At 50.8% G+C, this 18,533-nt stretch overlaps 1 protein-coding gene across 4 annotated transcripts in view; it reads right to left on the bottom strand.

Moving 5' to 3' along the window:
* Positions 1 to 18,533, bottom strand: part of CLSTN1 (calsyntenin 1) — an 842,090-nt gene that overhangs the window by 181,065 nt on the left and 642,492 nt on the right. For 2 of the 4 annotated variants that reach the window (XM_069610016.1, XM_069610015.1), the window contains one exon: positions 9,818 to 9,868. The exons of the other annotated variants lie outside the window; for them this stretch is intronic. In XM_069610016.1, the coding sequence (XP_069466117.1) occupies positions 9,818 to 9,868 (51 nt within the window). The remainder of the gene's footprint in view (positions 1 to 9,817; positions 9,869 to 18,533) is intronic. 4 annotated transcript variants of the gene reach the window in all.

Genomic DNA, 18,533 nt, shown 5'->3' with positions numbered 1-18,533 from the left:
GAGCGATTTCAGCATTTCATGTTCTTTTTTAGCCGTTTCCAAGGTGTCATACAGCCTTAGCAAACAAGTTTGTTTCTTCTATGGGCTTATTTATCAGGGAGGTCCTAGTCTCCGGCTTGAAACATGCATTTTTTAGCGAGGCGTGTCTCTTGAGGAGAGTTCCTTGTGCCAGAGCGCGTCCTGCAGTTTCAGCAACGTCTAGTGTGTTTTTGAAAATATTATGTGTCACCCGTCTACCCTCAGAGACTATCGCCAGGAGGCGTGATCGCGCTGGTTCAGGGATCTCTTGGAGGCCTTCTTGAAGCAGGCCCCATAGCACATTGCTGTAACTAGCGAGAAGAGTAGTATTGTTTGCAATTCTGGTTGAATAGGCTGCAGATGTGGTATTGTGTTGGCCAAGGGTATAGAGTTTTTTGCAGTCCTTATCCGGGGGAGCCTCTGCTGTAGACAATGGAACCCCTGCCCTTTTTCTGATGGTTGTAACCACCAGAGAATCCAGTGTGGGATGACCTCAGATATACACAGGGTCTAATGGAAAGGGGCGAAACAGTTTCTCAATCCGAGGTTTGACAGCCCTTGTGAGGGAAGGAGACAATAAGGAAGGAGCAAGGCGTTTCTTTATGGAGTTCAGCAGAGGAATAGCCTGACTTGTGGGAGGTTTTTCTTTGGAGGATGTCAATAAAATCAGAGTTCTGAACAGTCTGCTGTGTGGCAATTTGAAAATGGTCTGCGGCTCTCTGTAGGATGGCTTTAAATACCATTTGGTCATTTATTGGCGATGGCTGCTTCTGTTAAGGTGAGGAAGGTAGGCCCAGACAAATAATGTCTGGGTCTGGGGTATGAGTGGGTGAGAGCCAAGGCCCTTGATCTGCTGGTTGATCCTTTTCCAAGTATAGGCACTGGTCCGTTGTGTCCTGAGGGATTGTCCTCATGACTGAAAGGATTGTCCTCATAGATTTCCTATGGTTTAGAGTACCTCCTCCTGGTGAGTTTGGGTTTGAATTGGAAGCTTCTGTAGCTTTGGTGTAATGGGGCAGGAGTGCTCCTCCCTAGGTGTCTTGGGAGTAATGCATCTTTTTGAGAAGTCTATGAATTGGGACATTTTATCCATAAAGGGGGTGCTTCTGGGCTGTTCTGCTGCTGAAATAATAGTCGCGAGACTCTTGCGTAATTTCGCTGCTGTAGGGTGGGTTTCGACGTGCCTGTACGCATGGACGTGGTTGCTGACTCCACCGTCAACCGAAGCCTTAGGAGCTGACGCGCCCTTGGACGGCGTGTCATCACTCAAAGCGACAGCGCCAACGGGGGAACAACATTCAACCTGCATTGCGTAGGCCGCCCACCGGTTTGTCCGCCTATCTTTTAACATCTTGGGACGAACATGGTCACGAGGTAAACACCTATTGCATTTGTCATGGGTGTCTTTACAAGGGTTTTTTCCGTTGCACGACGTACAACATTTTAAATGGAATCCTCTCCATAGTAGAGGTGAAAGGCAGCCAGACCAGAAAGTGTAAGAGGGGGAAAAAGAAATGCATTCTTAGAAAGAATCAACCCAGGGCCCCACTCTCTCTACTGCAAGGGCCTGGCCGGAGGGTCGAGGCCACACGGTTGACAGAATCGATCAATGCACCAGTTGCCGAACAGCAGTGGATGTCTTCAGCGTAGTAGTCCACGAAGCAGTCGAAGACTAGATGACCATCGGTCATGGGACAACGAAAGAACTATTGAGCAATCAAAACTCTTGTGAGCTCCGCATAAGGCGACCAACTAGTTGGGTGGAAAAAAACAATGAGACCTCGATGCATGAGGGATTTTAGGTGCACTACACGTCACCTTTTGATCTTTGAAAAGAAAGATGCAATACTCTGATTACCACTAGATGCCCCGACTATATGCACAGCATGGGATTCCAAGCAGATTAGAAAGCATCAGAAACCATTTTACAAAAAGGAAATGGAAAATATTTTGCCACTGGTAACCATGAGGTGAGCGCGTTTCTCTTAGGTCCAGTATGTAAGGTTAAGTTACTTAGCTGTAATTATTATTCTCTTGCAAGGGTCTGGCATGGATTCACATGCTCATGAATATTCCCAGTCAGGCTGGGAATCCTCGGTAAAAGAAAAAAACGTTGCACTTTCACAAAAAGAGTATTTCTCCTCTAAACCAATCACTGTCATCTGGGTCATACTGCCCCATCCAATGACAGTCTCCCCCCTAAGCTCCTCCTCCGACAGCCATCTTCAGATTTGGTAAGCACATAAAGTGGCAGTATGAACCAAGAAGAGTCGCAGAGAGGTCGGAGGGAGGGTTTGCATGTGAATCCGTGCCAGACCCATGTTGGAGAACAATAGTTACAGGTAAGTAATTTAAACCTTCTCCAGCATGGGGTCTGGCATGGATTCACATGCTCATGAATAACGAGTACATAGCAGTACACCATTACAAAACCACGGGAGGTGGTAAAGCTCTACAGAAGCAATTAACTCTGACCTCTGGAATAGGATCACCTCAAGCAACAGGTTGTGTAGCACTGCTTGGCCAACTCTGGACTCCTCCCTGGAATACCGGTCAACGCAGTAGAACTTCGTGAAGGTGTGCGTGGACCTCCATGTAACAGTCCTGCATATGTCTGGCAGGGGCAAAACAGGCGGGAACACCATCGTTGCAGCGATCGCCCTGGTGGAGCGGGCTCCCGGATGGCCAGGCAGCAGTGTCAACCGATGCAGCCGGAGACCCACCTTGAAATGGAAGCCTTCGACAATGCATTCCCATGGTACACAGAACCAAAGTTCACAAACAGCTGTGAAGTCTTCCGAAAATCCTTTGTGTTTGCCACGTAGAACTTTAGGGTACGAGCAACGTCCAGCGAGCGAGCGCAAGGCCTTTTCTGCCGGTGATGAAGGTTTTGGGGATAAAAACAGGCAACACCAAAGGCTCACTGAGGTGGAATTCCGACAGAACCCTCGACATGAAAGAGGGATGCGTACACAGCACCACCCTCGATTTGTGGAAACTCAGGTACGTTTGCTTGCAGGATAGGGCCTGGTGATGGCCACAAAGAAAGCCTTTATCCGCAAGATACATTTGAGTGGGGCTTGATGCAAAGGCTCCAAGCAGTCCCTCATGAGCCTCTTCAGAGCCACAATTTGGCTTGGGGGAAGATATGAAAAATCCTGGGACCAAAGTGAAGATCTTCCTGGTGACCTGGTGGGAGATCGCTGCCAGATGTAGCCAATCCGGCTATGGCCAAGGATAGCAAGTATGGAAGGATCTGTGGAGCCATGACCCTCAGAGGGGTAATATTCTGTGACCTGCACCACGTAGCAAAACGCTTCCACTTGGGACCGTAGCACTTCAAGTTCGACGATGCCCCGACCCTGGTGAGGACCTCCCTGCAGTCCGCTGGCAAAGCATACCATCCAAACGCTAGGGCTGCAGGGGCCAAGCCCTCAGGTTCAGCAATCCCAGGTCGTGATGAAGGATCACTTATGCTCTGGGGACAGATCCGGAACTACGGGTAGCTTGACCGGAGGGGACGCTGACAGGCTGAGAAGGTCGGGGTACCAAATCCGCCTCTGCCATGCCGGGGCGATTAGTATCATCTTGCATTGACACTGAGTATATGTTGATGACTCGTAGCAGGAGAGGAAACATGCACAGAAACAGCCGTTCCCACAGGAAGGAGAAGGCCTCTCCCAGGCTCCTCGGTTGATGTAATCTGCTGGTGAACTTCTGGCACTGGAGTTTGCCGTCGCAAACAGATCAATCTGGGTTCTGCCCCACTTGATGTATAGGGAGGTCCACCTCACCCTGACGAAGCTCCCACTCCTGGAAGGAGCGCAGTTCCCTGCTGAGGGAGTCTGCGATAGTGTTCACCACTCCTGCCAGGTTGAGAGGAACGAGGACCATCCCCAGTCCGACGTTCCTGCACTTCCTTGGAGAGCGCCGGGGATCAAGTGCCCCCGGCTTCCTGATGTAAAACATGGTGGTGGTGTTGTCTGTGAGGATCCTCGCCACCTTGCCTTACCTGAGACGGGAACGACTTGAAGGCCCAGAACACTGCCCGTAGCTCTAGAACGTTGATATAAAAATCACTCTTCTCTGGCAGATACAGGCCTCTGGCGTGCAGACTTCCGGTGTGTGCTTCCCATCCCTCTAGGGAGGCGTCCGTGGTGACCGTCTCCTGGTAAGGAGGGCTTTGAAATTGCATGCCTTGGGCGATATTGGAGCTAACGCCCCACCATACTACCACCAGACAGAACTCATTGAGCGAGATCTTGTCAGTGAAGCTTCCGGACACTTGTACCCAACGGAGTCCAGGAATTCCTGAAGGGTTCTCATTTGCAACCTGCAGCGCCGGACAAGGTAGATGCAGGACGACATGCCCAGTAACAACTTGATGGCCAGCACTGTGACCTTCTTCGTCGACGACAGCCGTTGCACCTTCCCTAGAATGGCTGCTATCCTCTCCTCTGGGGGCGACGCCAGGAAAGACACTGTATTGAGTCTGGCACCCAGGAACAGCGCGTTCTGTGATGATGTTAAGCAGGACTTTGGATAGTTGACGGAGAATCCCAGATCAGTAAGTAGCCGGACAGTCGCCTCCGTGTGTTCCGTCAACCAGCTCCCGTGAGTGGTCCCTGATCAGCCAGTCGTCCAGGTACGGGAATAAGTATACCCTATAGACTTCGATGGGCTGCCACCGGTGCCAGGCATTTCGTGAACACTCTGGGGGGCTGACTTCAAACCAAAAGGTAGGGCCTTGAACTGGTAGCACTGTCCCTGCACCACAAATCATAAAACTTTTGATTTTTCTTGTGAATGGGGACATGGAAGTAGGTGTCCTCCACGTGCAACGACTTCAAGAATTCTCCTCTTTCCATTTGGCAGAGTATGTGTTGCAACATGACCATCCTGAATTTTTGGGACTCTGGGTATTTGTTCAGACGCTGTAGATCTAGGATGGGCCTCCAGCTCCCAGTCTTTTTTCTGATCAGAAAGTACTTGGAATATACTCCAGAGCCACAAAGCCATTGGGGCACTAGCTCTAGCGCCCCCTTTCGCAGCATGGCCCATACCTCTTCCAGGAGCTGAGGGATGTGGTGCTTCCGACAGGTAACCAGAGGGCTCTGCGGACATCTGCGTTGAAACTCCAGGGTGTATACTTGGGCAAGAGCATCCAGCACCCATCTGTCAGTGATGATCTTTCTCAACTCGCTGACAAACCTAGTCAGCCGGACTCCCACTGGGGTGCACGAGTGGGGGCCCCAGACGTCTCGCCGATTCAGGCTTGCTTCGGTTCCTGCGGGCAACGGTGTGCCCTGCCAACGTAAGCCTGGGAATGACCTTTGTGGGTTCCTGGGTTGTGGATCTGGAAGGCTGTCTGTACGAAGTTGAGAAACCTTTGAAGGACCTGCTTGACTTTCCCCCTGGAGGAGCGAAAAGAAGAGCAGTGCTGCTGGAGAGTGCCCAGGGAACGGGCCGTCTCTGTAGCTGCTTTGATGGCCTTGAGGGACTCGTCAACGACTTTCCCAAACAGGTTCTCTCTGTCGAAGGGCATGTCCAGCACCTTCGCCTAGATCTCCTGGCAGAAATTCGTGACTTTCATCCAGGCTTGGCGACAAAGGCAGAGACCGTTCCCAGATTTGTCGAAACCCTGTGTCGGCGACGTCCAATGCCACTGTGATCCGACGCCACTTTCCCTTCCTGGAAGAGTGATTGCCCCAGTCTCCTTATCGGGGAGGAACTCCAGAATCGACCACCAGCTTGTACCACAACTCCCTGTCGTACCTGGCCAGGATCGCCAGTGCGTTGGTTGCATTGATAGTGGATGCTGCGGTATAAACCACCTCCTCTCCCATGATGTCCACCCCCCTTTGCTGTCCGGAGGGACAGAGGACGGGTTGGCCGACTGTTTCCTCACAGCCGTTGATACCACCGAATCAGACAATGGCTGAGACCTCAGGCACTTGGGTGCCGGGCCAGCCACCCTATATTTCTTCGCCAGCCTATCCATTTGGCAGGAGCTGTGCAAGGGTTCTTCATGAGGTCCAGGTTCTCATCCCAAATATCGCCCAGAAGGCGCACCACCATGATAGTCTTCCTCTTGGCCTTGTGACTCTGGTACAAGAAGGCCTCCTTCTTGGGTTATTCGGGCACCAGCTGGAATAGCTCAGAGGCTCTGGAGATCATGGAGTGGAACGATCCCACCTCATCTGGTGCGGACACCCTATATGGAGCATCCAAAAGTGGAGATTCACCGTCCACTGCAACAATATCCTAGTCCTCATCCGTCTTCGTGGCCGTATCCGTCCTAGTGACTGGGTCTGCTGGGAAGAAGGGGCCCGACGTGGTGGCAGAGGTTGAAATGGGGGCATCTGGTGACACTTCCTCTTCTTTGTTGGAGGCTGATAGGGGACCTGGGGAACCACAGGTACCGAGCCAGAGGCATCCTCAACTGGATCTCTGACACCAAGGTGTGTAGAGTCGACAGAATATCCAGGGAAATGTCCCTTGGCTGAGATGGCAGAACAGGAAAACTAGGCCCTGCACCGTCGTCCTCTCCCATGTCCTCGTAGACCATGTGTAAGGACTCCTGGTCATCACCCGCGGACGAGACCTCCATGGCTTGGTCGATGGTCTGAGGTCTGTTTTGGGACCTCCTTGCGCACCCCCGCCTCCCCCGAGGGTCTTGAACCAGGACCTGAGCCGATTTCCCCCTTTGTGGTGTGCCTGCAGACTTTGCCAAAGTCACTGCAGTGGTGTCGAACCTTGGTGGTAAGGACACTTAGCTGTTGTGGAAGTAGCAGTCAATGCAGTCGCCGATTAGGTCTTTTACCTGTGCCGGTTGAGCATGCTTGGACTGTTCAGCCTTCTCTTCCTTCCGCGGCTCCTCTGAATTCTCACAGTTTAGCCAGGGTAGATGACTTCCTTTTCGAAGAGGAGTTCGATTGCCTGCTGGCAATGGAGGCTGAAGGTGATGTCGATAGCCCCCTACCCACCTTGGGCGAACCCGGTGGACTCGGACTTGCAGCTCTTGGCCTGATCTTGGGCTCCCATGGATGAGGCAACTTCAAAGGATTTAGAAGACCGCTCCTCGGACCGGCCGGTCCCGGGTGAGGCATGACCCTGCTTGGAGCATGGGTCAGAGGCCTTGGCGTTAAGCCACACTGCCAGACTACTAAGCCTGTCCGTCGTCTTCTTAGAGAAACTGAGGCATATCTTGCATTCTACCTCCTTGTGGTCCAAGTGCAGGAAGTAGAGGCATTGCAGGTGCTTGTCCTCCACAAACACATTCCGTAGCCCGCATCTGGTGCAGGGCCTGAAGAGGGACCTTCCCTCCTCCTCCTGCATCATGGTCAGAGGGTGCGAAATACGTCCAAGGGCCTTTTGGAATCTTCGCTCGAGTGGCGCGGAACTTCAAGGACAACGGGTCCCGTTTCCGTACGAGACAAGGTAAAAATATAAAGATGGCTGCCAGAGGAGGGGCTTGGGAAGAGGACTGTCATTGAATGGGGGCATGAACCAGGGGACAGCGATTGGTTTAGAGGAGAAATACAGTTTATGTGAAACTTTTTCCTTTTACTGAGGATTCCCAGTCTGACGGGGAATATTCAGGAGCATGCAAATCCATGCCAGACCCCATTCTGGAGAAACTAAGGAACTCACCCTGCAGGTTTAGTGGGAATTTTAGGAATTTATGAGTTCTGTCACTATAACTTTGGTGAGGAGCATGAATGGTATACAGTCCTTGTGTTCCCAACACCTTCACAAAAAAAGATTTCCCTTTAAATACTCAACATTCCTTCCTTTTCAAATTGATTTCCATTCCAATAAGCGTTCCGAGCCTTTCAATTCCAGCAGAACAGTCCCTTCAGAGCCTAGATGTAAATAGGGCATTTATACCGTATTTAAATGTGAATATCTTGCAAAGTCGAAGCAGCCATGGGTGAATTGTGGCCCCCCGTTAACAGCATCAAAGCAGTGTGTTGGTCAGTGAATTTAATCTTGCATTATTCATTGTCATCATATCATTGGCTAATCTCACAAATCATCTTCCCCAGTGGAGTGAAATTGTGTCTTGGAGCATGCCACCATTTTCTAAATATAACAGGTCCACCTCCCTGGCCATAAGAAACACAAACATTGCATACTTTTCATAGTAAAATCACATTTAAAGCAAACTGCCAACACACTGCTTCTCCAGAAGACAGGAATGAAAGGGGCTAAACAACACAATCTACAGTGCAGACCCAATAAGAATGTGTTCCAATACCACCGTGGTGGCCATTACCCCAGACATTGACAAAATATTAAACATAATTTGAGCATTGCATACCAAACATCTTCACAAGAGCAGTGAGTTGGGTGCTGCAAAACCACCACAGCCACCTCCTGCACTACCCCGAACTTGACCTTTACCTGGAGCCATAACTGTCCCAGCTGGAGATCCTGTCAGCCCCAATTCTAAGTAAAGTCAAAATAGCGGCAACTTCGCTAAGCATACACCTCATAACAGACTAGCATCTTGTTTATTTAAATACCATCTGGGGAACATCCAATCGACTTTACTTTCTGGATTAATTGGTGCCAGGCTTCACTGTTAGTGTTAGGTTTGCAATAATATGCTTCTACAACTTCAAACAAAATAAAAACACTATAACTACATGCCCATCCTAGTTACGGGCAAGCCATTCCTAAAAATGTAGTTGCAATGATGTTCTGCGATGAATGCTGGGACTTCTCAAAAGCCCAAAACTCGTTTTTTCCCCAAAGATAACCAGTCTAGTGGCAATTTTACAATCCACTCTAAATCCTTCTGGTGCAGTGAAACAGTTGCAGCAAAATTGTGCTTGGTTAAGTTAATAATTTACTAAATTACAGCAACTGAATGAAGTCATTTTTCAGAAGCTGAGTAAAGGCCTTCAGACAAATACAAGAGAAATGCACTATCATGCATTTTTCAGATCTCAAATGCTGATTCAAGGAGTCTACACTTTTTCAGCTCAAATCTTTACAAAATGTTTCTGACGACTGAAAGGAACAATGGGAGTCTCAAAATGTTTCGATTCACACAAAACAGACCATGTAAGAGAAATTACGATATTAAGACTTGGGCAGATTGCTGCCTTTAGAGGTGTTGCACAACATTCATTGATTTTGTTTTGTTTCGCACAAGGGGATGTATCAATCATCTTCCATTGTGGCAGAGGTCTGAAGGAAATACACCCATTTTAAGATTCATTCGACTCGATGCAGATTTTGCCTGTATTTAAATATGTTTAGTTTAATGACAACTTTAACAGTTTCAGATAGTGTGTGAATAGTGGTTCCTTTTTACTTTCCAATTTGCATAGAAAAACCCCAGAAGACAAGGGAGCACCTTTAAAGATGGTGCTTTGTGCATCAATATGTCTGTATATTAAGTTTTACAAAATTTAGGCAATTTTATTTTGGTGGTTCGATACATTAGCACTCCATCTACAGACTGGCATGAAGGATAACCCTACTGGATAATTTGTTAGGACTGTATAAAATTGTTTATATCTGGCTAGGACTGATACCTTTTGAAAATGCTAGAATGACCAAAGGCAAAAGCGTGCACATATGCACAGAGGAAAAAAAAAGGTGACGAGTCATGAGTAAACAAGCTGTAGTGTGTGCAGGGACATGCTTAAAAGCGAAACAAAAAAATGACACTGGTCAGAATGTAAATGCTGCAATGCATGCAGAAATGAAAGAAAGGATGCGAGACCAGCGCCTTTCTAAATTCAAAACAGGAGGAAAAACAGGTAGGGAACAAAACTTCGGCAACCTGCAGAGGTCTCAGTCATCAACTCTGGGGATGTCTCATTTCCTGTGAACTCTGTTGGAAAAGCAAGAGGGACAAACAGGGGGTGGGATCAAGTTGTTAAGGACTTTAAGACAAACTTTTGACATACAAAAAACATTACTTTGATAGTGATTCCGGTACTCTTCGTCATTAAATTCTCGCCAACTTCTGGCAAGACAGAACACACTTGTTTAAATAGGTTAACAAAACTAGGGTACAGCAGACAGTGCTGGTCTCACAGTTCGGCCACTTCCCCAACCTATGGCCGCCTTCTACACACTCCTCAGCACACAGACATGATTACCAAACAACATTAGCAATCAAATGTTAGAGATAGAGAGGCCAGCATTAGAAATAGAACACATGAACTAGTATTGGAGTTGCCAAAGGTTCTATGCCTGAATCTTACAGAGGAGAACAGTGAGCGTAGATTTAAGCAGAACTTTAAGTACATGTGTTACAAGCAGACCTTAACTATATTGTGCATCTTACCAGTAGTGGTAATAGAAGGTGAGTAATGTTGCCACATGACAAGCCGCCTTATTTACCTGAATGCAAAATGCTTCTAAAGCAGGGGTAGATAATCCGTGGGTCAATATTTTGTTCCCCGCCCCCATGATCCCTTACAATTGACTATACTGGCTAAAATATGTGGAGCATCTCATTTTGTACCCCTGCTCTAAAACTGTGCCGCCTTTGCTGTAATGGTATGTAGAGGAACACCTCATTAGCTTTTACATCATCACGTACTCAACATCATCAAACAGTTAATTCGCTTATGGAGCTGGGAAACAATGCAGTGATCTATTGTTCGATTACAGATTTCCAGTCCGATTGTGTGTTGGAAGGCAATAAAATGGTTAGCACAGAATTGGGATAGTATCAACACTTTTAATTAAAGCGCAAGCAACACCAGTTTGTGGTTGGTTTATCGAAAAGGTCAACTATTAACTAGCAATATGCACCTTAAATCAGTGACTGTCTCAAATGTAGCAAAGATAATTCATACCTAATTAGTGCTTTACTTCTAAGATTATCAGTAAGATCAAATGAATGATTTCTTGATTAAATTGATCATCCAAAAGAAAATTTGGCAATAAACAACCAAAGCAGGGAAGCACACCTTCAGTCGAAAAAACACAAGTTACTTACTGTTGCTCTTGTGATAGTAATCCATAAGGCCTCTTCCCATGGACTAATGCTATGGCTTAGGTTCAGGACAGCACATTTGAACATACTTTATACAGCAGAAATAGAAACAGTTTTCATTGATGTATAAGTGTTTGCTAACTGTGGTAGTCGCCTAACCATTTTGCTGGCTTTTTGGTGTCCTGGCATATTTGTCAACAGTGAGACTTTTTCCAAGGCCTCACTGAAGTCTGCAAATAGATGAATTATGAGATGTACCAATAGCTATCAGGAAGGGTGTACTGAAGAGTCTCCCATTTTGCTCTCGATGTGTGCCACCCCTCCCAGAAGGTGTGTCAGAGCGTGTAGTTTTATTTTAGTGTTACAGCAGTGCAGCAGTTTCCCTGCAATGAAAGCCACTTGCTCCCAGAAAAGGAGCAACAAGTGGTTAGGACAGTTTTTCTAAAGTCCACCCAAGGACTTTTATAAAACTATACCTTAGGCAACACAGTAAACTCAAACTCCTAGTATAGTGTACCACCCAAGATAATTGGTAGCAATGACAGAGCAGCTAGGCTTATTTTAGGAGAGAAAGGCCTGTAGATAGGTACAAAGTAATTGTATAATACATATGGTCCAAAGAAACACTGATACACTGATGTATTGTAAACATAATGGTTGATTTTATATATACACAGGCAAAGAGACTGCTTTAGAAAGCTAGTACTATTATCATTCCTAAACTCAATTATAAAAACCAACACAATACTTATGGTATGCAAACCAACGTATAAACCTCATTTAAAAAAGTAGAATGCAGCTCAAGGTGAGTAAAACCTAGTGATGCACATTTAGAATGGCAGGATGCTATTTATGAGGACAAGTAAGGGAGGGTTCTGGGAGTGTCTATCTACCGGCCTATGTCCCGGGTTAGAGTCTCAACCAGATTCTTTAGCTCACCACCCTTTCACAGAAGAGACATTTCCACTACATATCAGTCTTTGTCCTGCCCTAGGGCAGTCCAGCAACGAAATGCCAGGCAATTCTTTTCTGAACAAGAGTACCAACAGCAACCCCAGACACGTGTTTCGGCTTGGTTGGGCCTTGTCAGTGAGGTGGAGCTGTGCCTCTCTAAAAACAGTGAGCAAGGCTTCCATGTCTGGATTACCCTAGTAACTTAGGGTGCAAACTGGTGGAAGGGCCATCGCTTTTGGATCTCGACCCTGGGGGCAGACAAGCAAGGGAGGATAACCTGCGTGGAGGGTCCTTGGGGATTGGGGAGAGGGGACTGGATTGCAAGACATGGTATCCCCCTTCCGTAAAACAGTCTTACCCTCACTTCCCTCAGCCTTCATGGGTTACTTTAATTCATGCCCTAATTTTCCCAGTGAGCACTCGCCAAGTAGTGAGAAGCAGAAGAAGCAAGGAACAAGTTACTTGCCTGTAACTGTTGTTCTCCAGTATGGGTCTGGCATGGATTCACATGCTCATGAATATTCCCCGTCGTCAGGCTGGGAATCCTCGGTAAAGAAAAAAAATCAGTATCAGTTTCGTGTCTGATCTGTCTTTCTTAGTAGTAACCAATCACTGATCTCTGGGTCATACTGCCCCCAGCCAATGACTGCCCTCTCCCTAAGCCCCGCCTCTGGCAGCCATCTTCAGATTTGGTAGCACGTGAAGCGGCAGTATGACCAAGTGAAGAGCCGCAGAGGGGTAGGCGGGAGGGTTCGCATGTGAATCCATGCCAGACCCATGCTGGAGAACAACAGTTACAGGTAAGTAACTTGTTCCTTCTCCAGCATGGGGTCTGGCATGGATTCACATGCTCATGAATAAAAGAATACATAGCAGTATACACATGCACAACCACGGGAGGTGGCAACATTAAGCAATACAACAACTCAACATTAAGCATCTCTTAGCTCCTCACCAGGCTCACCTTAGGCGAACAGTTTGCGCAGCACTGCTTGGCTGACCCTTGACTCCTCCCTGGAGTCCCGATCGACGCAGTAGAATCTTGTGAAGGTGTGCGTCGACCTCCACGTAGCAGCCCTGCAGATGTCCAGCAGGGGCACACCAGACAGGAACGCTGTGGTAGCAGCGATCGCTCTGGTCGAATGGGCTCTCGGACGGCCGGGCAGCGGTCGGTTTGCCAACCGGTGACAATGCATGATGCAGCCGGAGAGCCATCTGGAAATGGAAGTCTTCGACAGAGCCTTCCCTTGATTCACAGACCCAAAGTTCACAAACAGTTGTGACGTCTTCCGAAAACTCTTCGTGCGGTCCACGTAGAACTTCAGCGCTCTAGCTACATCCAGCGAGTGCAAAGTCCTCTCGGCCGGCGTCGAAGGCAACGGGAAGAAAACTGGTAACACCAAGGGCTCGTTGAGGTGGAAGTCCGACGGCACCTTGGGCATGAAGGAGGGGTGCGTCCTCAGCACCACCCTCGTGTCATGAAAAGTCAAGTATGGAGGCTTGCAAGATAGGGCCTGAATCTCTCCCACTCGTCGTGCAGAGGTGATGGCCACGAGGAACGCTGTCTTCCATGACAGGAACTTCAAAGGCGCCGAATGCATAGGTTCGAATGGGGCTCCCATGAGCCTGGTCAGCACCACATTAAGCTCCCACGCCAGGGCAGGAGCCTTCACCGGCGGGAATGATCTGAATAGTCCCTTCATAAATTCCTTCACCAGGCGATGAGACCACAAGGACGCCCGTCCCGTAGCCCTGGTATATCTGGTATATGAAGACGTGAGCCAGTCCAGCTTTGGCCAGTGACAGTAGGTACGGCAGCACTTGAGGGGCCGTAATCCGCAGAGGGTTAATCTTCTGTGCATGGCACCAGACAGAGAACCTCTTCCATTTATGACCGTAACACGAGGACGCCCTGGACTTTGCAAGGACCTCTCTGCAATCAGACGGGATATCGTACCCCCCAAACTCTAGTGCTGCAGGAGCCAGGCCTGCAAGTTCAGCGACTGTGGGTCGTGATGGAGAATGGCGCCTCCTTCTCTGGAGAGAAGATCCTCATCCGCCGGCAGCCTGACTGGCGGGGACGTTGACAAGTCCAGAAGGTCCGGGAACCAGATCTGCCTCGGCCACGCCGGTGCAACGAGGATCATCCTGCACCTGGACTTCTTGAGCTGGTTGATGAGGCGGAGCAGCAACGGCAATGGAGGGAACGCGTACAGAAACAGGCCGTCCCAAGGGAACGAGAAAGCATCGCCCATGCTCCTCGGCTGTGGGAACCTGTTTGGAGTTCGTCGCTGTCGCAAACAGGTCGATCTGGGGTTTGCCCCATCATTGGAAGAGTCGATCCACTTGATCCTGGCGCAGTTCCCACTCGTGGCACGAGCGCAGCTCCCTGCTGAGTGAGTCAGCGATGGTGTTTTTTATTCAAGCCAGGTGGAAGGGAACCAGAAACATCCCCTGGGCGACGGCCCAGTGCCACAGATCCTGGGCCTCCTTGGATAGGGCTGGGGATATGGTGCCCCCTTACTTCCGTATGTAGAACAGCGTGGTGGTGTTGTCGGTGAAGATCCTCACCACCTTGCCCTTAAGGGACGGAAGGAACGACTTGAGAGCCCAGAACACTGCTCGGAGCTCCAGAATGTTGATGTGGAGAGACCTCTCCTCGGGGAGCCAGAGGCCTCTTGCATGGAGGCCTCCGGTGTTGGCCCCCCAACCCTCCAGAGAGGCATCAGTCGTCACAGTCTCCTGAAACGCCGGGATTTGAAACTCCGTGCCTGTCGTGAGGTGAGCACGGATGCCCCACCATAAGATCGCCCGACAGAACTCCTCGTCGAGAGGGATCCTGTCCTCGAAACAGCCCCTCGCCTGAAACCAGCTGGCGTCGAGGAACTCCTGTAGCGGACGCATCCGAAGTCTGCAGAGGGGTACAAGATAGATGCATGAGGACATCATCCCGAGGAGGGACTTGATGGACCTCACCCTGACCACGTCCCGTCCGTGGCTAGCAGGCGCCGCACCTTGCCCAGGATGGTCTTGATCCTCTCCTCTGAAGGGGAGGCCAATTGTCCCACTGTATCGAGCTTCGCTCCCAGAAACAGTGCCATCTGCGATGGAACTAGGTGGGATTTGGGGTAGTTGATGGTGAATCCCAGCTCCGTGAGCAACCGGACGGTCCTCGCCGTGTGTTCGACGGCGAGTTCCCTTGTCCTTGCCCGGATTAGCCAGTCGTCCAGGTAGGGGTAAACGTGGATCCCCTGCAGGCGGAGCTGCGCCGCCACTGGAGTCAGGCACTTGGTGAAAACCCTGGGTGCCGACTTTAATCCGAAAGGTAGGGCTCTGAATTGGCAGTGGCGTCCCTGAACCACGAACCTGAGGAACTTCCTGTGCCTTTTTAGAATAGGGATGTGGAAGTAAGCATCCTCCAGGTCCAAAGACGACAGGAAGTCGCCTTCTTCCATCTGTCCCAGCACGTGCTGGAGGGCGACCATCCTGAATTTCTGCGCCTTGATGTACTTGTTTAAGCGATGCAGGTCCAGGATGGGGCGCCAACACCCTGTCTTCTTCCTGACGAGGAAGTACCTTGAGTACTGTGGAGCCCCGGAGCCTTCTGGGGACGAGCTCGATGGCACCTTTCTTGAGCATCGCCCTTACCTCCAACAGCCGTTGAGGTACGTGATTTTCCTTCCTGGCCACGGTAGGAATGCGAGGGCACTTCTTTTGGAATTCCAGTGAGTGCCCATTGGCCAGAGTGTCCAACACCCAACGGTCGGTGGAAATGGACTCCCACACGCTGACGAACTTCGTCAGCCGGCCTCCCACTGGGGTGCTTCGGTGGGGGCCAGACAACACGGCCGGGTCAGTCTTGCTTGGAGGCGACCTTGCCGCCTTGGCCTCCTTGGCGACAACGGCGGGATCCCCCTTGCTTGCCGCGACCTCTTTAGGCCTCCTGGGAAGAGGAGCGGGCCGCCTGGCGGTAAGTGGAGGAGCCACCGCTGGAACCTTTGGAGGCACCCTCCCCGTCTGCCTCCGGAGCTCCGAAAGGGCCGTCGCTGTTGAAGCACCCCTAAGGCCCGGGCCGTCTCCGACTCGGTCTTTATGGCCTGTAGAGACTTGTCAACCGGCTTACCAAAGAGGTTGTTGCCGTTGAACGGCATGTCCAACACTCTGGTCTGGACGTCCTGGCGAAAGTCTGTCGCCTTGAGCTATCCTCGTTGTCGGAGGCAAACTCCGTTGCCCAGTTGGCGAAATCCGGTATCGGCAATGTCCTTTGATCCGATGCCACCTCGCCTTCCTGCAGAATTTCTAGGGCCTCTGCCCTTTTGTCATCAGGTAGGAAGTCTAGCAGGGGGGGGGCTATCTTGAACCAGAGCTCCCTGTCGTAGCGGGCCATGATCGCTAAGGCATTGGCCGCCTTAATCGTCGTCGCCGCCGACATGACTCGTCGTCCCATAGAATCCAACTTCTTGCCCTCGCTGTCCAGCAGGGAAGTGGAAGTTGAAGCCGCCGCACCCACTGCCACCTTCTTAGCCGCTGCCGAGACGACAGAGTCCGGCGTGGGCTGGGCCCTGAGGCACAAGGGGGCGGCATTGGGAACTCAGTACTTCTTCTCGTACCCGTCCCTCTTGGCTGGTGTCGTGGAAGGGTTCTTGAGGACAGCAAGCCCCTCGTCCCAGATGTCGTCGAGTAAAGGCACCGCGAGGACTGTCTTCCTCTTGGCCTCTCGTCGTTGGTACAGAAACCCCTCCTTTTTCTGTTCTTCAGGGCAGAGCTGGAACAGCTTGGATGCCCTGGTTATGGCGTGGAAAGAGCCAATTACGTCGGCTGGAGACGCCCGCGGGGGGTTGACGGGATGTCCGCTGTGTCATCGCCGCCGTCATCGTCCGTCCCCGTCGATGTATCCATCGCCGTATCCTCTCCAGGGTCCGGCGAGGGGGTTGAGGGGTCCACCGGTCTCGCGGGCACGAATGGCGGAGCGGGGTGGACTCTCCTCCGCTTGTTCGGAGGGCTTCCCGACGGGCCTGGTTCTGGATCCTCCGTCGGGGTCCGTGGTAACCTCGTCCTTATCTCGGTGCATAAGGATTGGATTGCCAACAAAATGGCCGCCGAGCTATCTTAGGGCTTGGGCAATGGCTGCGACGGACCGGATGGCTGCTCTACTGGGCCCCGTTCGTAGTCATCGTCGCCATCTTCGATCACATCAGCAGGGACCGTCCCCTGGGATCGAACCTTCTCAAACCTCTCATTGAGGCCTATGGACCTCTCGTTGAGGCCCTTCTCGGTTTCCACCAGTTCCTCCTCAGAGGCTGATTCCGAGTCTGTAATGGCCACTGCCTGCCCGCCCCCCCCCTCTTTTTCCGCCGGGGACTTCACGGGGGTCTTAACGGTGGGCTGGAAAGAGGATTCCCTCCACGGAGGCAGGGATACTCTGGGCCCAGAGGGCATTTCCACAGGCATAGTCTCAGCCGGCTTCACCAAGGTCGCAGCGACCACTTCGGTAGAGGCCTTTGCCGGGTGGATCAAGGCCCTCACCACCTTAGGTGCGTCCTGGGCCTTCGCCTTGAGGGAAGGGTCAGTGCCTCGCTCCCCTTTCGAGATCGACAGGGTCCGCTCCAGCAGCCTACCCGGGTTCTCGGACTTCCTCTTCCCCGAACCAGAGCGCTGGCTCGTGGTCGAACGTACCGGGGAAGTAGCACCCTGCTTAGCAGCCGAAGAGCCCGACCTTTCGTCGCTCCCGGTGCCCACGGACTCGTGGTGCTTGGCCTTCGGTTGGGCCCCTGTCGCCGGGGTGCCCTCACAGGATTTAGAAGCCCGCTCAGACTTCTTCTTCGCCTTCTCACCTGCTGTGCCCTTCTCCAGCCAGGTGGCGAGGCGGGAACGACGATCTTGTTTGATCCGTTCCGAAAGGTTCTTGCAGAACGTACAGTCTTTCTCCACGTGCGTCTTGTCCTCATGAAGGCAGTAGAGACATCGTGAATGCTCGTCCTCCTTGAAAACGTTCTGTAATCCGCATCCAGGGCAGCACCTGAACAGCTTGGATCCGGGCGTCGAGCTTCCCTTGTCCTGGGCCATGTCCGTTGAGGTAGGCTGCAGATCTTCCGGAATCCTCCAAGAAGTGTGAACTCGACGAAAACTTCACCCTTGAGGGGCGTAGAAGAATTCCGAAACGGGTCCCTGTTATCGGAAGTAGAAACGGTGGAGCTTGAGGCTTGATTAAACTGAAAAAATGAGAACATCTCCTGAAAAAGCGTGAAAACGCAGCAAACAAACTCGAGAGCTAAACACGAGGACTCCCAACACTTGAGCATGCGGTAAAAATCTGAGGATGGCTGCCAGAGGCGGGGCTTAGGGAGAGGGCAGTCATTGGCTGGGGGCAGTATGACCCAGAGATCAGTAATTGGTTACTACTAAGAAAGAGATCAGAAACGAAACTGATATTGATTTTTTTCTTTACCGAGGAGTCCCAGCCTGACGACGGGGAATATTTATGAGCATGTGAATCCATGCCAGACCCCATGCTGGAGAAATATAAGTAACACACGTCTTACTACAAACACCACTCTAGTACTGGGACGAAGAAGAGCAGAATAGAACCATCCAA

The sequence above is a fragment of the Ambystoma mexicanum genome, chromosome 8 (assembly GCF_040938575.1).
Source record: "Ambystoma mexicanum isolate Mex_15411 chromosome 8, UKY_AmexF1_1, whole genome shotgun sequence".
Classification (NCBI taxonomy): Eukaryota; Metazoa; Chordata; class Amphibia; order Caudata; family Ambystomatidae; genus Ambystoma; species Ambystoma mexicanum.
The sequence above is the reverse complement of the archived record's forward strand: the minus strand, read 5'-3'. Positions and strand labels throughout refer to the sequence as shown.